The 23,194-nt window shown below is 34.2% G+C and overlaps 2 protein-coding genes and 1 pseudogene across 2 annotated transcripts; 2 read left to right on the top strand and 1 right to left on the bottom strand.

The window, feature by feature from the left end:
* Positions 1 to 4,192: 4,192 nt before the first annotated feature.
* Positions 4,193 to 7,114, bottom strand: LOC117213318 (annotated as a pseudogene).
* An 8,076-nt stretch (positions 7,115 to 15,190) lies between these two features.
* On the top strand, positions 15,191 to 19,745 carry LOC117213316 (integrin-linked protein kinase homolog pat-4). The gene is made up of 7 exons (XM_033458680.1): positions 15,191 to 15,660; positions 15,975 to 16,140; positions 16,310 to 16,502; positions 16,597 to 16,677; positions 16,773 to 17,215; positions 17,295 to 17,525; positions 17,608 to 19,745. Exons 1-7 carry the CDS (start codon positions 15,572 to 15,574, stop codon positions 17,752 to 17,754), a joined length of 1,350 nt encoding a protein of 449 aa, XP_033314571.1. The 5' UTR covers positions 15,191 to 15,571; the 3' UTR covers positions 17,755 to 19,745.
* Positions 19,746 to 20,105: 360 nt separating this feature from the next.
* Positions 20,106 to 22,861, top strand: LOC117213315 (esterase FE4-like). Its single transcript, XM_033458679.1, has 8 exons — positions 20,106 to 20,348; positions 20,589 to 20,877; positions 21,013 to 21,198; positions 21,318 to 21,523; positions 21,610 to 21,766; positions 21,849 to 22,175; positions 22,262 to 22,406; positions 22,481 to 22,861. The coding sequence occupies exons 1-8, from the start codon at positions 20,121 to 20,123 to the stop codon at positions 22,614 to 22,616; spliced, it is 1,674 nt and encodes a 557-aa protein (XP_033314570.1). The 5' UTR covers positions 20,106 to 20,120; the 3' UTR covers positions 22,617 to 22,861.
* Positions 22,862 to 23,194: the final 333 nt, after the last annotated feature.

A 23,194-nucleotide genomic window follows, 5' to 3' on the forward strand; every position in this document is an offset into this window, starting at 1 on the left:
CATTGTGTCTTATCGATCGTTAAAGGAAAATAAATCAGTTACGCAACGCTTCACTTCTTACTAATCGGCAGGTTCAATGAGAATTATCAGACGAATTATCATTAGGGTTCTATTTCAAACTGATCTATCTTCTTATACTTTTATGATCCAAATACATATATACATGTTTCCTGCGAAAGAATGAAAAATTCATGATACTTTATTTTACCGAAAAAAAAAGGATTTGTAACGTTTTAAGATGTGCAACGCAAGATTGCAAGATGAAAGCATTCGTTGGAATAAAAATTTATTTATATTTTCTTCAAGCTCGAAGTACTTTGCGTTAGAAACAATTTTAGCGAACAAAAAGGATTTGTAACGTTTTAAGATGTACAACGCAAGACTGCAAGATGAAAGCATTCGTTGGAATAAAAATTTATTTATATTTTCTTCAAGCTCGAAGTACTTTGCGTTAGAAACAATTTTAGCGAACAAAAAGGATTTGTAACGTTTTAAGATGTACAACGCGTTAAGTTTGTTAAGTTAAGTTAAGTTAAGTTTAAGTAAGTTTGCGTTAGAAAAATACAGTTGGGTCGAGAATGGTCGAAAGAAGGCAAAAGGGTTAAATCAGGTTTGCGAAACGATTCGTTTTCAATTAATCGACAATGATGAATCAAACTCGTGCATAAGGAAACATTCTACAAGCCAGTTTCGGACGTGGACGCGGTTTTTGGCGGGACTACCTGTAACTGGTTCCCACGAAACTGACCTTAATCGATTCGTAAAAATGTCCCAATCGTCTATCATGGTTATTTATGTCACAGTGAGTTTGCTATAGGATTTTTCGTATAGTTATAATATGATCTAGCATAGCAGATAGATAGATAGATATGCTATTCTATCGTGAACGGCAACAGGAAACACTATCGAAGCGTATAGTTACAAAATCAGGAAGAAAAAAAAACTTCAAATAACGAGGTTCATTAACTGTGTCCTTGGGAACATTCTTCGGAAGTAGCAGAAATATAATGGTTGTGTTACTTATCGTAATATATTGCTCTTTTGCAGTAGCGAATGGAAGCCTATCGATAAATCTGTCGATAAAATAGTCGAAATTTGTTGGAGGAAACGATCGACAAGCCCCTAACAAGAACGATCTTTGTCAAATTTTCCGCCTTGTTAGATAATAACGTGTTTTAGCAATTAGAATTCATAACATGGTGGAATAAATCTAATTACTAAAAACGATATACACGCATATATCTATGATAAATAAAAAGGAATAAGAATAATTCCACAACTTGGTGATTTGATTAAATACAGTTTTACGATATACCTAATTACAGATATATTCACAAAATATTTCGTTGAAGAAATCTCAGTTGTATAGTTGCTCGGTTTTCTTGTAGAAAGACAAACACAAACAAGAGCTATTTTTATTACGATTACTTCAGTTTAATCCAATAACTTGTGTAAACCAGTGTCACGCGTATTCGAACTTTGTTACAATTACACTTACTCAATTACGCCTTAGAGATATTAAAATGTACACTATATGCAAAAATATGTAACATATCCGAAATATACGCTATTGGTTGTTAAGATATTTCGAATATTTAGCAAGCACGTATTTACTTAGATTCCATTCCTTCGATTTGCGTAAACATTCGCAATCTACTCACAGCATTTCTTTGTTCTAGCACATTCCACCGTGATAATTACCGCGTGGTATTCGAAAAGCATCGATTTATATCGAACGAACAATAGACATCGACGATCTACCGAATTCGCGATTCTATTTCTGGAAATAACGAATTAAACGAGTTGATTGCAAGTTAGTTATAACACTATAGTACTATAGTACTGAGTTGATCGGCCGAGGTTTGATACAACCAATGAAGATCGAAACGCGCAATTGTTCGTCGATCTGACCAGTTACCTGCCTTTGTCGAGTATACGCGTCAAACAAAAACTTCATTTCGCTGCTTCTGACGCGTATACTCGTGGTCGCTTGTATTTATTTACGCACTCCATCGCCTAATTCCATGACAGATTTCCAAAACTAAATTCCGCATTAATCGGTCAAGGTCGTATCGATCTCTTAACGACGCGTCTCCTTATAACAAACCGATATCCAACGTCCCTTCCCGACGTCCTGTGACACACGCGTTCACTCGTCAATGGCGATTAATTAACAAAGGATACAGAGTTTGTTAAGGACGATTTATTATTTGAGATATAGATCATCCATCATCAAGTACACGCGCGAACGCGATACAAAAGTCACGCCGTGTAAGAAGCAGACACAATAGCTTCCGCATGATCGCGTAATTTAAATGAATTATCAGTTAGATGTTCAATTATGCAAAGCGATTTAATACGAAGATACGTTTAACGTAGAAGTTTCATTGGCTCTGGTTTATTTGCATGCGATATTACAATAGTTGTTTTATTTGCAACTTTATTGCAGGGGGAGTTATTGGTTGTATAACCAGGAGGTGTGTCAGACGATTTATTCTTGAATACTGATAAGATTGATTCGAGTAAACGATTATAACGAAGGCTGGTAGCAACCGCTAGAGAACAGAAACAGAGGAAAACCACTGGAAATATCCGATCGGGTGATTAAGAACGAAACAAACAAGAGAAGAAAAGAGGAAGAAGAAGTCGCGCATCAGAAATATCAAAACACGATTTGTTTCATTTTTCCTCGATCCCTATCGACCAGATTTAATTAGTTGAGTCGAGCATTGTTAACGTTTGGCGGGTGAATAATTTTACCGTGCGAAATGCAATTCGTTTTTCGATCGTCCGTTGTCTCTCATTATCTGATCGTGTCAATGCACGCCGTGAATAGAAATACGAGTTGGCTGCCGGTTGATCAAGATAGCGAATGGATTTATAAAAGCATTAAATTTCTAGTCCCTATGCCAGTGGCAATGTAAGAAAACGAGGATGCCACAGATCGAAAAGGAGAATGCTATTATCGCGAAGAAAAACGCCTGCAGTTACCCAACGATGGGAATACCTGCAATATGTTCTCGTCTCGATTAATTAAGCCGCGTGTCTCTGGATGATTCAATGAGGAAACGACGACAAAGGATACGCGGTGTGTTTCGTTGCGTAATCGCCGACTGTTCTGATCATATACTTTTGACGTAAACTGACCACTGTGATGGACAAATACTTATATCGAAATTTTGGTCAAAAGTCGATCTTAAGAATTCAGCCTTGACGGAGAAGATTTCCAAAATAAATGCCAAAAATTGCCTTTGAAGAATTGCGAAAATAATCTTCCCATGAAAATTAACGGTATTCGTTGAAGACTATTCTTAAAATAGACATGTTTTGGTATAATAAAATTGCTCCGTCTATTCTGCAAGATTAAATTAAACAATTTACTTGTTATGCTACTATCATCCGTTTCTAATAAATATTTTTCGATCGGCAAATTTTCAAATAATAATTTTCTCCCGATTAAGTGATTTACGTAGGAAGAATAGATTCGTCCAATTATTCAGTTTGCAGATCACTGTGCAAGGATGTGCAGTGCACTGTGCAGGAATCGTGACTTTCGTTGAAACGCGTGTCTCGTTCCGAACAGGATTAATCGAAGATTATCGCAAATTGCTTTACATAACGCTTCGCTTGGGTCCACGATAAAGCAAATCGAAGCAAAAAGGGCGATTCTCGTTTGAATTGCGAAGAAGCAACACGTAGCTGGTAATCGGTGTCGGCACATAAGAGAGAAGAATGAAGAACGTTTATAAAATTGATCGAAATGAATGATATGCTAATCGATTCTTATTACTACGAAGTACGTTGGTAATTTCAAGTAATGCATTTTATTATTATCCAGTTGTAAATGTTACAAGATCATGTATAATTAGAACGTTATATTTCGAAGGGCTATAAAAGGTTTTTTTTTACCAAGAAACTTAATTAATTTACAATCGCTAATTTACCATGAAAAACAATTGTAATAACGATCGCATCGATATGTACAATATATATAACGCGTACGACTTAGACATATGTATATAATTAATTTATATCAATAATTAACGACGACAAACAATCGTCAAGAATTAAATAACATAAATATAATATAATATATATAAATAACATAAATATCAATATAAAAGATAGAAGATAACGATGCATTACCATTATTTTTATATAACGAATTATTATTTGTATCAAGAACCTTAGCTGAGATTCTTGTTTCCAAAACGAGAAAAGAAATTATTTTGTTAAATAATTTATATTATTTATATTATTCCGTTATGACAGAATATTATACTCGGCGTTCTTCTCGATACGCGTTGTCTTCTATCGTATACCGATTCGTTACCTTAAGTTTCTTTCCAACATTAGGAAGCTCCATGTACGTGGTTTCGTTCCTAGAATCAGTACCTGTTTTCGAGTAATCAGAGACCCGAATAGAAGGTATAGAATTTTTCTATGCTTACTGCGATGAGAATAACTTAGCAGAAAAATTTCCAAACATTCCTGGCAAATTAGCAAATACTCTCAGGAGTGGGCATTCGCAAAACGAAGTATCTTTTTTACGAGGCATTCCGTTATTCCTTTCTTCCCGATAGAATTTAAGAGTAATAATCAAAGCCTCTGTGGTTGTTCGAACAGACGTTGACATACTTCTACTTTCGAATATATCTGACAATTGAGTTTGATTCATCGTTATATCATTGATGGCCAGATTGCAAATTGATTTTTCGTCCAGATTGACGATCGATGGATGGTCGTTTTGGAATTTCTTCGAAATCCCATCGTACCCTTCCATTTTATTACCATTTTTCGCCATTGCTTCGTCATTCGTCGGTCTCAAGTTCGAACCGCTGACACTGATCCTCGTTGAGGTGAATACGCTGGCAGGTCGATTCTTGTGCAGTGTCATCGGATGTTCGATTGGCGATAAATTATTGAAAGTTCGAGCAGGGATATCTAGCTTTTGGTTTCTAAACTTCTGGTCGCTCTCATTGCTTTTTAAGTCTTTGCCTCTTAATATTCCCAATCTGGAAATTGTTTGCACAAAATTTCTACGATAATTGAACGATAAAAACACCGACGTATTGGATTCGTCGAAAAATTCGTAGCGAAATTTCCGAAAAATCTGAAAATATTCTATCATAGTAATCAATACTTTTTACAATGCTTTTTTTATAATGCTGTTTACTATTTATCGTATAACTTTATAATCGCTGCTTCAAAAAAAAAAAAAAAAGAACGCATCTTTTAGCAATGGATTTCTTGAAGTAATTTCGCAGGTTTCTGGAACATTCAGTTCGTAAAGATATTTTGTAAAGATTATTTATTTTTCATATAAATGCAAAATCTTGAAAAATAATACTGCTTTTATCGACAAATGCTATATCGTTCTCTTTAATCAACGCGTTTGGTCTGAAAGCAGTATTATCGAGCTGTATTTTACAAAAGAATATAATAAATAATTCTCTTCAAATCTTATTAAATTCGTAACGCTGAAAGCTATGTACATGTACACAATGTTCTATAACATGTAACATGTACACGATAATTAAATACATGATATAAATATAATAGAATAAGTCTATGAGGATTATTTATAAAACTATTCGAAACACTGCGAACTTTCCGACAACCAGATAGAGCCTTTGATTTATAAGTAGAATATCTGATGACATTCGGTTGGAAAGAAAATAAGAACTATGACAAATACTGAAATGTTTGCGTGCCAACCTCGAGCAAATTTCCGCCTTCCATTTCAACTTCTTGATTCTTTTATCGGTTAAATAACTGCGTCTGGATGAATGTTGCGAAGAATTAGCGCTATCGTCTCGGAGAGATTCGGCAATGTCGTCCGTCGTAATATTCATAGGACGTGCTTCTATCTGAGCTTGCACTATTGTCGTATTTTTACAGGCCTCCGAGGAAGAATTTGTAATATTATCTAGTTGATTTTTCAGCGCAGGTGCCCAAATCGCTGTTCTGGAACATTTTGTCACACTCGATAATTCTCAATTTGCGTTCCACTTAATGGAACTTCATTTAGTATCGGAACTAGTGACATTTCTTATCTTTGTGATCTTTTTCTGCAAAGAACAAACAGTTCTAGATTCTTCTGTTTCGTAACTAGCGCAGAAAATAAACAAATGTCTTTTTTTTTATTTGTTATAAAACTAATATCGTCCTTTAGTCAGATAAAAAAAAATAATTACGTATAAAGTATTGATATTCACTGTACCATTTCAATTACAAGAATTTCCCTATAGTATAATGTATTTAGATATATATATATATATATTCGATAGTTCATAGTTGGTAATAGTATTATAGAGAATTAAGGAAGGAATTTAATTACGACACAGTGTTGTTATTTCTGTATTCAGAGGTAGAATCACAATAGCTATTATTTTATTCTTTGGATAAATCTATCAAACCGTTCTGAGCCGAACCTTTATTGCACTTTCTTACATGGACTAGGGATAAAAAAGGAAAGAACATCCTAAACCTATCGATTATATCTAGAACTATTTTCTAGTTACTATTTATTGTAACTAGCGCATCTGCATATGGATGGCGAGCATGAACTCACGTTGTCATTTTCAACATACAGTTAATCGTAAAATTTGAAACGAATAAAGATCAATTTCAGTTATTCCTTGGAAATATGAATACGACGTAATTTTGAACGGAGAGAAAACGACGTGTAAAAAGATAAGTAGTTTTTTTTTTAATAAAGCGATTATTATGTCTAACAGATTGCCAATTCATCTGACAAGTTAATTCGTCTTTCTCGGTTAACAGGTTAATTCACTGCTAAAGATGTTTAGCTCGTCAATTAAAAATCACCGATACTATCATTATCCGGATGTAAGTGTTTCTATATTAATAAATAAACACGGTTATTACCTGTGTCCATTGTGAGGTAACTTTGCAGAAACAGTCTGCGTTTCTTTCGAGAAAACCGGTCTTGCCTCTTGCACGAGTTTTATTTCCTTAGTTTTGTCCAAATTTGTAGAACTCTCTTTTCTATCTGACACATTGGAAGAGATTTTATCCGGGCAACAGTTTCGTTCTGAATATGGCACCTTAATGCGAACTATAGTTGATTCATAGTCTTCGGTAAGTTGTCTCCCATCTAAAAAAATTCGGCCACGGTTTTATATCCTTCGAATTAATGAAATTTTTAATTGTAAAAATACACAGAATACACGTAATATGCGTGAAATATTCAAACTCTCATTTCTTTCAATCATTTCTTCCTTTTCATTCGTCACCTTCGTCACATCTCTTCAATTTGCATAAATATCCACGGTCTGACGATCAATTATGCGTGATTAATCGTTTCAACGATTTTCCTACGTTTTATTTATTTTTCGATAACATAAACAAAAGATCACGACCAAGTTCACTGCCAAAAATATCTTTTTCGATCAGTCGATCAATTTCATTTTTCGCAAAATAAATAGATCATGCAAATAGATCGTATCAGTAACTTTAACGAAGCTGGATATCGTGTTCCATTTAATCTACTTGTCTTCTTGCTGCTGTTAATCTCGTAATTAAATGTTCACAGATGTAACTTTTTGTGTTGCGATTAAAACTTACGATTAATTAACGATGTCGTTTGCCAGTAATTGATACGACGCGTATGAAAAATTCGAATTCAATTATCGATAATGAACATTGAAGGAATTAGTAACACACGCACTCACCGTCATGTTGACACAACTTTTTAACGTAACAATACTGTCCGATATAATAATTTATAATCTCAACTATAGAAGATAGCAACACACCCAGATACAGCAACATTTTATTCTTACGTTTAACGTCTCTATCACCGACAAACTAGCGTACGTTAAGTTATGGATTATTCGATACCGTCCAACAAATAACGATATAACGAAGAAATAAGAAAAGTCAATGTCAAATCGATAAATATTATGGAATACCTGTATTCGTCGATTGATCGTATGATTACCTTCATCGTTAACAGCGTTCGTTATACATCGACTAAAACTTCGTTCAATTTCAATTAAAAACTGGAAAATCACGATCGATGATTGATATTTTTATCTAATGATAATATCAACTATTTATCACTTATTATTATTTCTCAATATTTTTTTATTATTAAGAACTAACGATCAATAATCGGTATTTGTAATGGAAAATCTTTTAATTGGAAAACTTTCGAGAATTAATCGACTGATGCTCAACTACGCGTACTTAATTCCATATGCTTGCAACTATATTGTCAGTCATAAATGATTCCATAATGTAGATTCATTAATCGAAGAAAACATAAATACAGACAAGTTTGCATACTGTTTAACGAAGTACAGACATTCTGATTGCGTAAAAATCGGTATGCGTTATTCTTAATCTCGTGCAATGTAACAGTATGAGAAATTCTCGGTGTATCGTAATGAACGTTCGAACGATCGTTAACGACAAGAAATCAGTTACTAATTACGATAATCGACGTTATTACGCAATCGACAATCACTGATACTTCAACTGGGAAACATTTCTGGAATTTAAAGTTGCAAGAAGTCACGCGATTTTTTCTCACAACTTCGTCCCGATCAACGTTACACAAGGATGCTGAATCGTGCAAATGGTGTCTGATACACGATTCCAACTAACATAAAACGGAACGTAATTGCCGGTTTCTTCGATTCGTTAAAGTTTCCCATAACCGGTGTGATAAAAATGATAGATGAACCGCATAGCTCGTTTGTTTTATGGTTATTTATATACGTATCTTAAGATCGGAATAACTTAAACGCTACTTGTACCATGGACTTCGTCACAAAGATTGCCATATATAGCATACTGATATATAGAGTTGAATTTACAACTTATGTTCAAGGAGGAAAGAAACAGAATTATGACATCAAATAATAAGAAACGAGGAAAGCTAAATTTAGAGAAAGAGGGATGCTAAGAAACTGGGGAGAACTGTGTCGTTAGAATTTGGCTCAGGAAAATTTTCTTTGCAGTAGAATAAGAAAGAAGAACTTGAAATAACGAGCCAATTTAACTATTATAATTACCCTTATTTCATAATTTTGATTTTGACGAAATGTAATTTTATTTAACAGCGAGAACACGTAAGTCATATTTTTAAAGAATTTGTTCGTATCGAGTAACGAACAAACAAAATCCCAAACAAAATAATGGACGATTTAGTAGAGCATTAAATCCTATCTTTTTCTCGCGTACGTTTCGCTAATATATCGATAAATCCAGTTTATTGTACAAGACAACAGTATTTGCTTCTAAAAAGAAAAAAGAAAAAAAGTGAAACGATAAAGGAAATCGTGAAATTCGCCTTTGCCTGGTCGAGGCAAATTACGTGAAAATACCCATTGTTCTTCTAGTTGAACCTGAGGTCGAGGTTGAAGTCAAACAACGAGTTTCTCCGTCTAAAAATTATTGTTGTTGGCCAATTTCGCTTGGATCGTGCTTACGATTCAGTATCGGATAACGCGCCATAAATTTTCATTATGGTGCGTATCGAAAAATGCCGGATTTCCCTTTTATACGTTGAAAAATGAACAAACTTTTATCGAAACAGAATTAATACGATAATACATATACGCGATGAAGGAAATTAGAGACAAGAATGGTACGACTGGTATCACCGCGTTATTCAAAAGCAAGCAGTGAATGTCGCGAAATGATTTCACATTCGATCGGTTTCGTTTAGCGCACAATGAATGAGACATTTTTGTTACCTTTAAATCTACCCGATTTTCCCCGTTTATCCATGTTACGCAATTGTATGAATTTATTATACAGGATGTTCATCACGGTGTGACGATCAGTGATCGTAATCGTGTTCAGGATTTTCGTGATTGTCCTAGTCCTTGATAGAAACATGTCCTAAATCTGAAATAATTTCCAGAAAATATCTTTCAAAAGTGTCGTGATGAAATTTTCGTTGCGCGAAATATTTTAAAGGTGTACCTTGCTATATTAAAATCGAAAGGACTATACGTATATCCACGTACGTATTATGTATAATATTGGCATTTTGTAGCCATTAAACAGCTGCGTATATGCATTAAGCGAAGTATGAAATCTTGGTTCATTTAATTCGCATAATTGCTACAAGAATCTGAACAGCCTGCTACAAGTTACGTTTAATTAATTCCTTCAACTATTTTTCCATCGTTACCGTCACAATTCATATACATATGTACATAGTATATGCATTTTATATGCATAGTATATAATGAAAAATTAATATAACACGACAGGAATACGAAAATTGTTAAAATAGAAGTTAGTATGCAAATTCGTTGTTCATATATTACAAAAATAAAGAAAGTGGATATAGGAGACTTGCGTTAACTGATGAAGTATGACAAATGTAATAACGAGATACTAATATGTAATAACTTCTTTCAGCCTGTCCTTGTCTCGATAAAGTTGTTTAAAGAGTTATTATACATAACAAAAAAATGTTAAGATGGCCGTTATTGTGCATTACAAAGAACAAAAATGCAGGCTTTCTAGGAACAAAGAGTCCTTGACTTGCGCTCCGTATATCTACGTTCACGTCAGGACTATCTCTGAATAACGTAAACGTATCCTCGATATATATATATATTTATTTTAATTAATATTTTTGAATTTTACAACATTCAGATCCTCGATTACCAGACTTTTTACTTTTCGCGTTTTCAAACCTCTCGCCTTCTCGAATATCCGAATTTTCGAACGTGCAAATTCTTTACTTTTCAATAAAATGTTTCATTTTCAAAATGCTCGATATCTCAAATTTCCAACATTTTTTTATCCATATCGTAGCGTTTCAACTTACATTCCTATTTTTTGTTCCTTGCGCGAGTATTACTGCGTTCTATTTCCGATCTCGTTCGGGGTAAATCGGCTTCCTTCCTCTAATTATTATCGCGGTGATCGGCCGGGTTTCTCTCTGAAACGCACTGATACAACTCGTTATGAAGAGAAAGCAAAATGTTCGAGTTGATCCATCAACGTGGATGAATCATTGAACGTCTTAATTATTCCTCGGGCTTTCGAGTTGCATGGAACAAAGCCACGCTCGGATCCTTGCATAATCGTTCGACATGCGCGCGTAAATGGGAAAGGTAAAACAATAAGAGAAATGACAATGATTAGTGTGGGATATCGTTGGTGAACGATTCATCTTTGATTTTATCCGATAATAGACTCGTTTAACAATTTGTAGATTTATCTTGTATGCGGTGACTTCGATGAATGGAACAAAATGACATCATAAACGGTATTAGAAAAATTACGAAATTTGTTTATAAGAATGAAGGTTATTATAAGAATGTGGAAACGATACGATTAATTATTCCAACTTTGAACAGTTGTTTAGCTATTCATATACCACGAAGGAATGGTGTATAGACAGGCGAATTAAGATCGTATCTCAGCAGTTAATTTGCGTACCTCTTGTCACGCGTTTCAAGGCACAGGAGCACTTTCCGTCGTACACGTCGAACGAATTAAATCATTAGATCTTCCAGTTAATTACAATCTCCACGCAATAGTATTAGACCGGTGTAAACTCTATTTTTCTTTTCTTGCGCACGATATTATTATTAATAATAATATTATTGTCATAAACAAAACGAGACAATTTCTCTCTCTCTCTCTCTCAAACGTTAGCAAAGGGTTATACATAATACGATTGAAATATTTAAAACAACAAATAGTTCTGTTACGTATATTTTACAGAATAACTTTCGTAAGGAAAGAAATCAAACGTCGATCTGTACGTCGTAATTAATCCAATCTTCGTAAGTAACGTGATCGGAATGAGTTGGTAAACCTTGTTAAGTAATAAATTATACGATTTTATTGACAATTTATTACCATGTGTCTCGCCGATTAATCCACTTCTAAATACACGTTTCTCTATGCTGCACGATCGTTCCTATTTTACATAATTATCGGCCTCGGTGTTTTCAACGTATATTAAAACTATCCCTGTACGCTCCCCTGTGGGAGGATCTGTATACCTAAATTCCTATGGTAAATAAGACAACTTAATCAATTATTAATTATCATATCAAGGCTCGCAATGCGCACGGGATAACGTTCATGTTCGAATTGGCCACTTCACCAACGACCATAACGCCTGTCCTTGTATTCAATTAGCGTTTAAAGAATCCATGTAACATTCCATGTATTTAACGTCGAAACATTTCGACGTTTCATCTCTACATCTCAATCACAGCTATACGAATAATTGCTCCGAGTTTCAACATTGTAGACAATACTTTTCCCCCTCTATCTATGTATGGCCTCCACTTTTGCCCGAGGTTGAGTGCAGACTGTTCAAAGAAACGATCTAGAACAAGGGCAATATCATTGCGCCATACAGCGTCCTTCTTTTCACCAAATCTTTACGATATTGTTTGAAAGTTATTTAGATAAGATTGATTCTCCCTTCTCGTTCTTTTATCATTTTAGTCATCGTATACAGCTTACACAAAGAGGGAAGGAAGAGAAAGGAAGAAAAAATAAAAAAACATTTTGCGTATAACACGCTCGAGTTGAACGGCACCGCGTGTTATTTTCGGATTATTATTCGTAATGTACGTGGATCAGCCGATAATATTCATATCGCAACGACGTGTAACCAACGTAAATATTACGCTGCACAAGACCACACCTACGATGCAAGGCTAAGACTTCTATTCTAGCTTCCACAATGCCGATACGTAAGATTTATTTCGTCGCATTCTACTAATTCTTACGCGTTTTCTTATCGGCCATTTCGCCGATCCTCTGCAATTGCTTCGCTCGTTCCTGCGAAATCGTTTTATCTATAGATGATCAAGATTGAAATAACAATCGAAATAATTCAACTCTTATTTCGTATACCGGCGATAATAATAACACTGGTAATTTCGGACATTAATTCGCTGAATCATCAGTGAAATAGTTACAATTTATATCGATCGTTAATCGCTAAGCACTTTTACGTTACGCGCTACTGTTTCTCCTCCTAAATCACCGGTCCACATAAAACAGGGATATGGTTTTAACGATATCCATCATAAACCCGTCGTTCTTGCCAATGAAGTTCTCTCACGTGCTAGTAATTTATTATCCTCGATTTCATCCTATGTTTAGAGGCGTGACGAACCAACACACTCGCATTGCATATTCCTACGATACACCAGAGAACAACGAAAGTGCACCGTTCAATGACAATATCACTTTAATAGAGAGACAAGGTTGAATTTGATTAGTCAAACGGAATCGACAACAGGTGCCATTTAATATCGCACGATAAAAGGAAAACTGGAAAAAGGGAAAGATACGAATAACAACGTACCATGTCGATCTTAATTGCTTTCACGTGTTTCCTTCTCTCATTCTTAAACGGCGTAACGCAGCTCGATGTCTTGGGAATTTTTCGGAAAAAATTTCCTTCGTTCTTTGTCAACTTTTTCCTAAGATCTGGAATTATTTTCTGGTCACGTGGCCAACCTACTTTCCAAGCTCTTACGAGCTACGCGAGTTAAGTTATTCTAAAGTATACGATGCATTCACGAAGATTATGTGCCGGTTCAGTTTGACTCATGAAATTAATCGAGCTGTTTAACATATTTTATACACGTGTGAATTTTCCAAATGCATGTCTGAGATCGCAAACACGTCCAGATCGAATAGCAATGTGCTGCAGTTATCGTACTTTTTTCCTAATGAAAAAAAAAAAAAAAAAAGAAGTGCTTCAAGTATGTACGTATCAAGGGCGAACAACAACATTATGCATATTTGAACACATCTGCATTTAACTTAAACGTATCGGTATATTATAATATTACGCGAGTATTTATTTAATACGATACGAAAATTAAAGCGTCTCGTTACCATTGAAAGATTCACCGATGAACGTTGTGGTTTCAATTACTTTTGATTATTATAAAAATCGTGATACCAGTGCTATAGAGAAGAATAATTTAATGCAAGAAAACAGGTGGAGATCACACCTTCGGTAATTATCGACTCGTGGTTACGTGAATTGTGCACACCCATTGGCGTGTCGCGATTTTTTCTTCGCGTATTAACAACGTATTAACAATTCAAATAAGATTGCCACAATATCACGTACCGGAGGCCTGCCTGGCTGGTGACCAATAAGATCATCGACTGTTAGAGAGAAAAATCATCGGCTGAATGCGTGTTGGCTGTCCACCTTGCAGGAATTATGGTTTCGGATGACGTTCGTTAGAAAATACATATCGCTTTAAATTCCACCTGAACAGCAGAGAATCGATTCGCGTGGAGATCGTGTAATTACCGTTGTACACGAAGGGAAAGGTAATCCAAAGGTAAGTACAAGAGCCATCCTTGGAAAAGTATCGGGGATGATATAGAAACAGAAGAGAAATGAAAGAGAGATAAGAGGATTTCTTTATGGATTTCTTTTATTCCTGACTTTGTGTAATTAAGTTCTTCCGGTGGGGTTGAGACCCATCGTGTTATATCGAGGATGGTCGAAAAAGAAAAAAAAAAAAAAAAGAAAGCATCGTGCGATATTATCGTGCGTTATTATTAAATTAATTATTTAATAAGCTTCGTCTGAATGATACAAAATATGTATTGCTTATTATTTCTTAAGAGAAAAATATGTTAATTACGTTTGAAAAACTTTATAAAATATTCATTATAAATCTTTCTCGTATCTGAACGTTCCTTTGCGACGAAGGAAAATAAATAAAATAAACGACGCTCGAAGCAAAAATATGCAGAAGAGATATTGAAACGTATAAAGTAGCTTAATTAAATACGGAGAAACGTTGGAAGAGCGATACAAATTATTTAGCGTTATATAGTTAAAATATCAGAATAGTATATCATATAACAAAATAACGTAATTTATGATTTATTAATATTTTCAATGAAATATAATTTAATATGTGACCTAAACAAAATTTATTTCTCCTTTATAGCGCTTTAGTCTTTTGTATCTGGATATATAAAATAACGGAAAATTATAATCTTTTTACCAATTCATAAGAATGAAATATTCAAATAATTGCAACGCGCCATCTGACGTATTACTACGCAACTCTTTTGATCGTAGATACCAACTGAGGTTACAACATAGCAAATCTTTTTGATTTTCGATTTTATTGGTACATGTAGATAGAGTTACTATCCTATATGATTTCTAGCCTTTAACTCTCTTAGAGAGAGTATCTTCTCTAATAATATGAACTAGTATGAAGTAATCATCTCGCGGATGGGGGAGTACACTGTACACAACACCACGCGTCATATATGGTCAGATGTTCGATTATACTTATTGCAATGCAATAAAATTATTATATTCAACATTGTGTGTTATTTTGTGAACTGATGTACGCTGCGGATTTCGAATCTCGTTACTAATCCGTCTAATAAGTGCAACGAAGTAATGTGTAGTTTTTATGTCAGCGTTGCTTGTGTGTGGAATTATGGTTATATTTAGTATATGACGACTACGGTGTTTTGAAGCACGAAGCACTGCCACTCCTTCCGTTATAATATTTTTACAATTTTTTTATTTTATTTGTAAGTGAAAAAAATGGAAGATATATTTCAATGGTGTCGTGAAGGAAATGCCATGCAAGTACGTGTTTGGCTGGATGACACCGAACATGACATGAATCAAGGGTAAATATAGGAAAATTCCATTTTCCGAGAAGCACCGTCTCCTGTTCTCGTTTTTTTATTATTTTTTTTATAACCGTTACTGGTCTCTGTTCTCTTTAACACCGGTCTTTCGAATGTATTTTTGTTGTTGTTTAAAGCTTTTTATCTGGATCGGTCTCTTTAATTATAATAATAATAATTTAAAAAATATATATTGTTTTTTCTAATCCTTGTTATCATCCCATTGTATCCGTTTTTATACTTTTTATTTATTTAATTATATTAAACTGTAACATTAGTCTGATTTCATTTATGATTTCATGTTCTATGTATAGAGATGATCATGGGTTCAGTCCACTCCATTGGTGTTGCAAAGAGGGACACTTGAAATTGGCTGAGTTGTTAGTTAGCAGAGGAGCACGTATTAATGCAACTAACAGAGGCGATGATACTCCTCTTCATCTTGCTTCTGCCCATGGGCACAAAGAAATAGTTCAATTGGTAAGCCAAATATAATTGATTGTATGTTAAAATGATAAGATAGGAATATACTCGCATATTGAAAAATTTTGTGACATAAAGGAACAATCCATGTTGGAGAGTCAAGTACAGAAATAAAAATAATCGTATTTCTTTATTTGTAAGAATTTAATGGAATTTATTTTTATAGTTACTTAGGAACCGAGCAGATGTCAATGTCACAAATGAGCATGGTAACACTGCCCTTCATTATGCATGCTTTTGGGGCGATCAAGCAGTTGCCGAAGAATTGGTAACTGCTGGTGCTTTGGTATCAATTGCAAACAAGGATGGTGATACTCCGTTAGATAAAGCACGAGGCCATTTGGCCAAAAGATTACACGGTATTTAATAATTGTTAAGGAGTTATTGATATATGATACGTTGTTTGCGGATTTGTAATATATGAACTATCGTATTGCCAAATTGATTTTTTAGATTTAGCTGTAGAATATGGACAGGACTTAAAAAAGATTCAGTTTAAAGATCAAAGCTGGCTAGGTTTGAAAACTAGAAGTCGTGAGTAACATTGTATTATACGTATTCTATTATATTTAAGAATTAATTAACTAATTAGTAACTGTTAATTACTAATGTCTAGTTATATCATTTAGGTGATGCAACGCTATCAAGGCATAAAGGAATAAACATGGCAGATCTTTCTCTGCATACTCATTTAGCTAGTACGCCAAGTGGTGAAACATGGCGTGGACGTTGGCAAAACAATGACATTGTGGCAAAAATATTGAATATACGTGAGTGTACGGCTCGAATTTCAAGAGACTTTAACGAAGAATTCCCAAAATTAAGAATTTTTTCACATCCCAATGTACTACCTGTACTTGGTTGTGTCAATCAACCACCGCAATTGGCAACCGTCTCGCAATATATGGCACGTGGGAGTTTGCATAGGCTTTTACATGGAGGTACAGGCGTCGTTGTTGACACTGCTCGTGCACTTAGACTTGCCCTCGATGTCGCGAGAGCTATGGCATTTCTTCATGGGCTCGAAAGGCAAAATAGATGTAGATTTCATCTTAATAGTAAACATATTATGGTATTTTCATTCGTCTTTATAATGATATAATATTATTATGTAAGAATTTCGGTAATGAATATATTCGATATTCGTATAGATTGATGAAGATTTAACAGCTCGCGTGAACATGGCGGATTCGAAATTTTCATTTCAAGAGGTGGGTCGAATCTACGAACCAGCGTGGATGTCTCCGGAAGCATTAAGTAAACGTCCGGCGGATATAAATCTCGAGGCCAGTGATATGTGGAGTTTTGCCGTCCTGTTATGGGAACTTGCGACAAGAGAAGTTCCGTTTGCAGATCTTTCGCCGATGGAATGCGGCATGAAAGTTCGTTAAGATTTGTACATCGTTCATTTAACATAAGTCGGTAATTTAGTGATTATATTCATTTTTTGTGTATTTGTTGTAGATTGCACTAGAGGATTTACGTGTTAGTATACCTCCAGGAATTTCACCGCATCTTGCTAAGCTTATTAGAATTTGTATGAACGAAGATCCAGGGAAACGTCCGTCTTTTGATATGGTCGTTCCTATACTCGATAAAATGAAACGCTAATTTTTGATATAATTTTTCTGTGCATTGCAAAAATCGTGGCTTGCGACCAAACATGTGTATCATTGCGAATGCGATTAATCAAAGATTGTTGCAAATTAGTTTACTTAATGATTGGTTCGGATTTGTGATAAAGTAAATCGAAGCAAAAAGAGCGATTCTCATTTGAATTGCGAAGAAGCACATAGTTATACTTGATGAAATGTTTCGAAAAACTGTATCTGCTAATCGGTATCAGCATATAGAACAAAAATGATAAGGACCATTTATAGAATTGATCGAAGTAAGTAATGTGCTAATTGATTTTTGGCAATTTCAAGCAATGCATTTTATTATTATCCAGCTGCAAAACCGGTATTCTTGTAAGAATGTCACTACTATTAAATTTTTTCGATACAAATTGTTTTTTATCGAATACATTCTTTACTAGTAAATCTATTATTATTTTTACTATTATTTTTCGACGCTTTTCGCAATGAACACAATCTAGCAGAAAAATCTTCGAATATTTTTGATAAACTGGTAAATAGTTTCAGAAATGGACACTCGCTAAACGAAGTGTCATTTATATGAGTTATTCGTTATTGTTTTCTTGTCGATAGATTTTAATAGAGATAATCGAAGTCGGTTAATGAAAGGTAATCTTTATTAACTATTTTAAGCTAGAAATCTTTTGGGCAGAATTTGTACGATAATTAAATGATAAAAAATACACATTAATTTATATTTGATGAAACATACTGAATTCTTCGAAAGGTAAAGTTTCCGAATAGTTGTATCCTCGCCGGTATCTATGCTCTTGAAGTATATTGTCAGATCACCATTCTAAACAATCTTTTCTCATATGTACATATATAGGGTGGTCGGTTTCACTTTACGAGTTACGCACAAAAGTATATTTGGCATCATATATGTACTTTGCTTCTATTTTTTATACAAAATTGAAGATTAGATATTATAATTATTGTTTGTACATGCGCATGTGTGTTCAAATTATAATTGTACTGATCTAGTCGCGCCATTATTGATATTGTCCATCCGGACCGCCAGCAGTTAAATACTCCTTCACATATGGAGTTCAGTGACTGGAATTTTTATTAGTTTTATCATTGTTTGTGTCACCGTGAAGATACTAAAACAGTACAATTAAAATTCATGAGGAGGTTACGCAGAAGGTTATCGACAGAGTAACCTTCAAGCGGTATATATAATACGAAATATACTTTAGCGTATAATTAGAAAATTAAAACCAACCACCCGTTGTATGCATACGAAAAATTTATTTAAAATGGTGACGTTGACAATAGGATTTAAGGGCATCAGAATCTGTGAAGTGGCAACATGGCCCTTCGAAAAATTCGTAGCAAAATTTAGAAAAGATCTGAAAATGTCAGAATAAGGAATATATGCATCGATTTCTAAAATAACTTTTTACTATTTACTAGATAACTTTTGATATAATTTTTCTTATATCGTTAATTAAAAACCATTTTCATTCCCAAAGAAACCTAATTAAACGTAATCAAATTGCACTTACTAATTGCATTAGGAAATGCAGCCTCAACTGATCTGCCTTTATTAAAATAACTAAACTATATTTTTTATACAATCGTATTTAAAGAAATAATGTGCCTACGAAAATCTTCCACAATATTTGTTCATATATAGTGAGCAAGTTTATTGTTGTCTGTTATTTATACAATTTTCATGTATTCCTATTGTCTATAATCATATTCACATTTTCTAAATAGATATCGACTCGTCTTTTTATACATGTATAATATGATCGATTTTATAATATCGTTAATTCTGTTGATACATTCTGCTGCACGGAATGTTAATTATAATTAATACTTGATGTGGCTATTACTTTATCTGTCATCTCACTCTGAATATGGCCAGCATATGTGGCATCAATATCACAAGTTAGATCTTATAACCTCTGACATATTGTATCTTAAAATAAAGATAAATAAAACTCTGCAATACATAAATAGTGACTAAAGTTATTTACAATATATTTTCTTATATTTCAAATATGATTTATTCGTTGAAATAAATAACTAAGGTCAGTAATAAGTTTCTTTCCCAATTTATCGTCGGTATGGTGAAGAGAAAAAGTTATATTCTCATACATATCATGTTTTATGCTCACGGACAAAACCCATTTAGTTGGTATGCTAAGTGCTGAAACATATTGGCAAAAAATTTGAATATACAACAATTTTGATAAGTATCGCTGTTTGTGGATAATATTTTAATCAATTTGTAATCAATATCATGATAAGCACCGTTCAGATATACTTTAAGGTGCAACTTTTGATAGCACATATTTAAGTCTAATGAACTGCTTGATAATACTGTTTGACATGATAAGAGTACAAACTCGAGTCGCTCTAAATACTCGGATTCTGAATGTAGAAAGGAGTGGCAGTATCAAGTTGGCAAGACTTTGGTTAACAATGAGCAAACCGATAGTACTCGTAAAACAAGGTAAATTGGAAGGCGCGGTACTGAAAAGTGCCCTAGGATTATCATATATCGGCTTCAAAGGAATACCTTTTGCTGCTCCTCCTATCGGAAATCTCAGATTTAAGGTACATTTCCGACAATTGTTCTTATCATGCTTTTACTTCATTACGACATATTAAATATCATACCAACCATGACATTGTAAAATTGTAGAGTTCCAATTATCTTAATTTATACAATTCGAAATAACTTCCTATTACCCATTAATAAAAGACGATTAATAGAAGTAGTGCATACAATGTGATGCGTTACGTAGGTTATATTCACTTATTATAAAGGAATCTTAATTTTTTTTGCGAAAATAGGATCCTCAACCACCTGCACCATGGGCTGGTATCAAGGATACATCCAAAGCCAAAAAATACATTTGTCCACAATTGCAAGAAGTTCCGCCTTTCGATGTTATTGGTGACGAGGATTGTCTTTACTTGAATGTTTATACGAATTCTCTCAATCAATCGAAACCGGTTATGTTCTGGATACATGGAGGGGCATTCATACTAGGAAATTCGAGCTTCTACGAATCGAGGCCCGATTATTTACTCGCTAAAGATGTTGTAGTTGTCTCAGCTAACTACAGGCTTGGCGCATTCGGTTAGTTTTGGTTCAGTTTTACATACATTCGCAAAATATCAAAAAAGAGATTGTGCATGCAATTTAGAAACAAAATTTTTACTTTACGAATAAACAGAAAGGCTCTAGAATTATCCAGTTTTTTTAAATTTCAAGGATTTTTAAATTTGGGTCACCAAGTCGCGCCAGGAAATCTAGGCTTAAAAGATTTAATCGCAGCTCTAGAATGGGTGAAGGAAAATATTGCCAACTTTGGCGGAGATTCCAATAACGTTACGATTTTTGGAGTTAGTGCTGGAGGTGCTCTAGTACATTCCTTACTCGTATCGCCTCGCGCGAAAGGTAAAACGTATTTTCGTTACGTCCTTGATAAAATTAAATCATATCTTTGTGATTTGCCGAGATATATTGGACTTTCCAAAAGATCTGTGTTAATCCCGTTAGTTCGATACTGATTTTAGGACTGTTCCACAAGGCGATTTTGCACAGTGGAACGTTGACATGCCCTTGGGCAAGCCGAGGTGCTGAATATCGTCCTAAACGTGGTTTTAAACTCGCTTCACTTCTTGGAAAAGATTCTAATGATCCTGTCGAAGTTGTCGAATTTTTACGGACGGTGCCCGCTGAGGACATCGTGAAGGCTCAAGCCTCTCTGTTATTTCCAGATGTAACAAGTTTTCTTTTAACATACTTCATAATTATAATCAAATATCGGAGATTGAAATAAACAGGATTTCTTATTTCGTCTTATAGAAAGAGGAGACTAGTACCCTTGCTTTTGGACTCGATTACGACGAAGTGGCGGAGAATCCTGTTTTACCAAAACCGATCGAACAATTAATTGCAAAAGAAGCAGATGTGCCTGTGATAATTAGTTACACCGCTCAGGAATATATTATGTTCTTGAAAGGTAGGTTCAGTTAAAACTCGGAGAAAGAAAAGTATTATTTCCTGTTCATGCATCGATACTATATGATTTTTGTATTTCTCAGATAAAAGCGAAAAATCAATCAATTCTTTTAACCAGAATCTGTATAACCATCTGAAAACTTTGAGATCATTGAAGACGATAGAGGATGCAGAAATGGAAAAATTGTTCGAGCTGGTGAAAAATCAGTATTTCGGTGGAAAACCGATTAGCGAAGAAAACATAAGCGAATATTCAGAATTGCTTACTCTTATTAATTTCGGCATTCCCGCGATGATGCTGTTAGAGGATCGAGTAAAAAGAACAACCGCGCCTAGTTATTTCTGCGTATTTTCTTACATTGGCAATGAGAAAGCCCCGACGGATCTCCTAGTAACACGACTGTTTCCTGGTAACTGCATTTTTTAAATTTATTATCGCATAATTATCAGATTATGTACACAACTATCAAACGCACTATTTACTCTTACACTCTAGGAGCGTCTCATGTAGATGACATCGCGTATTTATTATATTTACCCAGATGTAAAACTGACAATCCTGATCCACCAACGGTTGGTACGAAGGATAGGATTACGTTAGAACGAATGACTAGAATGTGGACTAATTTTGCCAGAACTGGGTAAATTTTCAACATGATTTTAAAAAGCATGAATTTGAATTATAGAATTTATATATCGTATATGTTTAATATAGGGATCCTACCTCAGTCAAAGATGAGTTTGTCAACGTTGATTGGAAGCCTGCAACGACGAAGGAGCTTTGCCATTTAAAAATTGACGATGAATTACAGTTGCTGTCTCTTCCACCACACCTTTTATCCTCTAAATAGGTCTCATCAATTGTTTTTTGCTTTAACGAAGATCAATTTGCAATTTTTCTTACGACGACAAATTATCAAAAAATATTTTCATCTCAGAGGAACGTATTAAAACGTGATAAAAAATGTAATCTTAATCTATATGGGTGTTAGATTATCTCGATGTCTTCATTGAAGTGACTGAATTATATTTTTTATATAATTGTACTTATAGAAACAATGTCCGTCTGAATATTGTTTCCACATTTATATAATATATTGTATTCATATATAGTGAGCAGATTTATTATATAATGTATTGTATAATTTTTATGTATTTTTACTACCCATAATTACATATTCATATTTCCTAAATGACTATTAACTCATCTTTTTGCATATATTACAATGTAATTATTGATTCTATTTATAATATTCTGATTTATTAAATATTAATTATAATTAATACTTAACGTCACGGTTACTTTTTCTGCGAGATCAAAATAACATATAGGAACCTACGTCACTGCACTTCACGACAGGTGGAAGAATCATTGTTTATCGCATTGCAAACACAACTGAACTGACGTAATACGTCCAAATCAGTAATC

This window comes from Bombus bifarius, unplaced genomic scaffold (assembly GCF_011952205.1).
Source record: "Bombus bifarius isolate JDL3187 unplaced genomic scaffold, Bbif_JDL3187 scf7180000008680, whole genome shotgun sequence".
Lineage (NCBI taxonomy): Eukaryota > Metazoa > Arthropoda > Insecta > Hymenoptera > Apidae > Bombus > Bombus bifarius.

Bases quoted from the DNA above. Each gene is read 5' to 3' on its own strand.
- LOC117213316 (XM_033458680.1), top strand. From the start codon at position 15,572: ATGGAAGATATATTTCAATGGTGTCGTGAAGGAAATGCCATGCAAGTA. The intron at 16,678-16,772 runs GTGAGTAACATT...TATATCATTTAG, and splicing joins AGGTTTGAAAACTAGAAGTC to GTGATGCAACGCTATCAAGG. The intron at 17,216-17,294 runs GTATTTTCATTC...ATATTCGTATAG, and splicing joins TTAATAGTAAACATATTATG to ATTGATGAAGATTTAACAGC.
- LOC117213315 (XM_033458679.1), top strand. From the start codon at position 20,121: ATGATAAGAGTACAAACTCGAGTCGCTCTAAATACTCGGATTCTGAAT. The intron at 20,349-20,588 runs GTACATTTCCGA...TTGCGAAAATAG, and splicing joins TCGGAAATCTCAGATTTAAG to GATCCTCAACCACCTGCACC. The intron at 21,524-21,609 runs GTAACAAGTTTT...TTCGTCTTATAG, and splicing joins CCTCTCTGTTATTTCCAGAT to AAAGAGGAGACTAGTACCCT.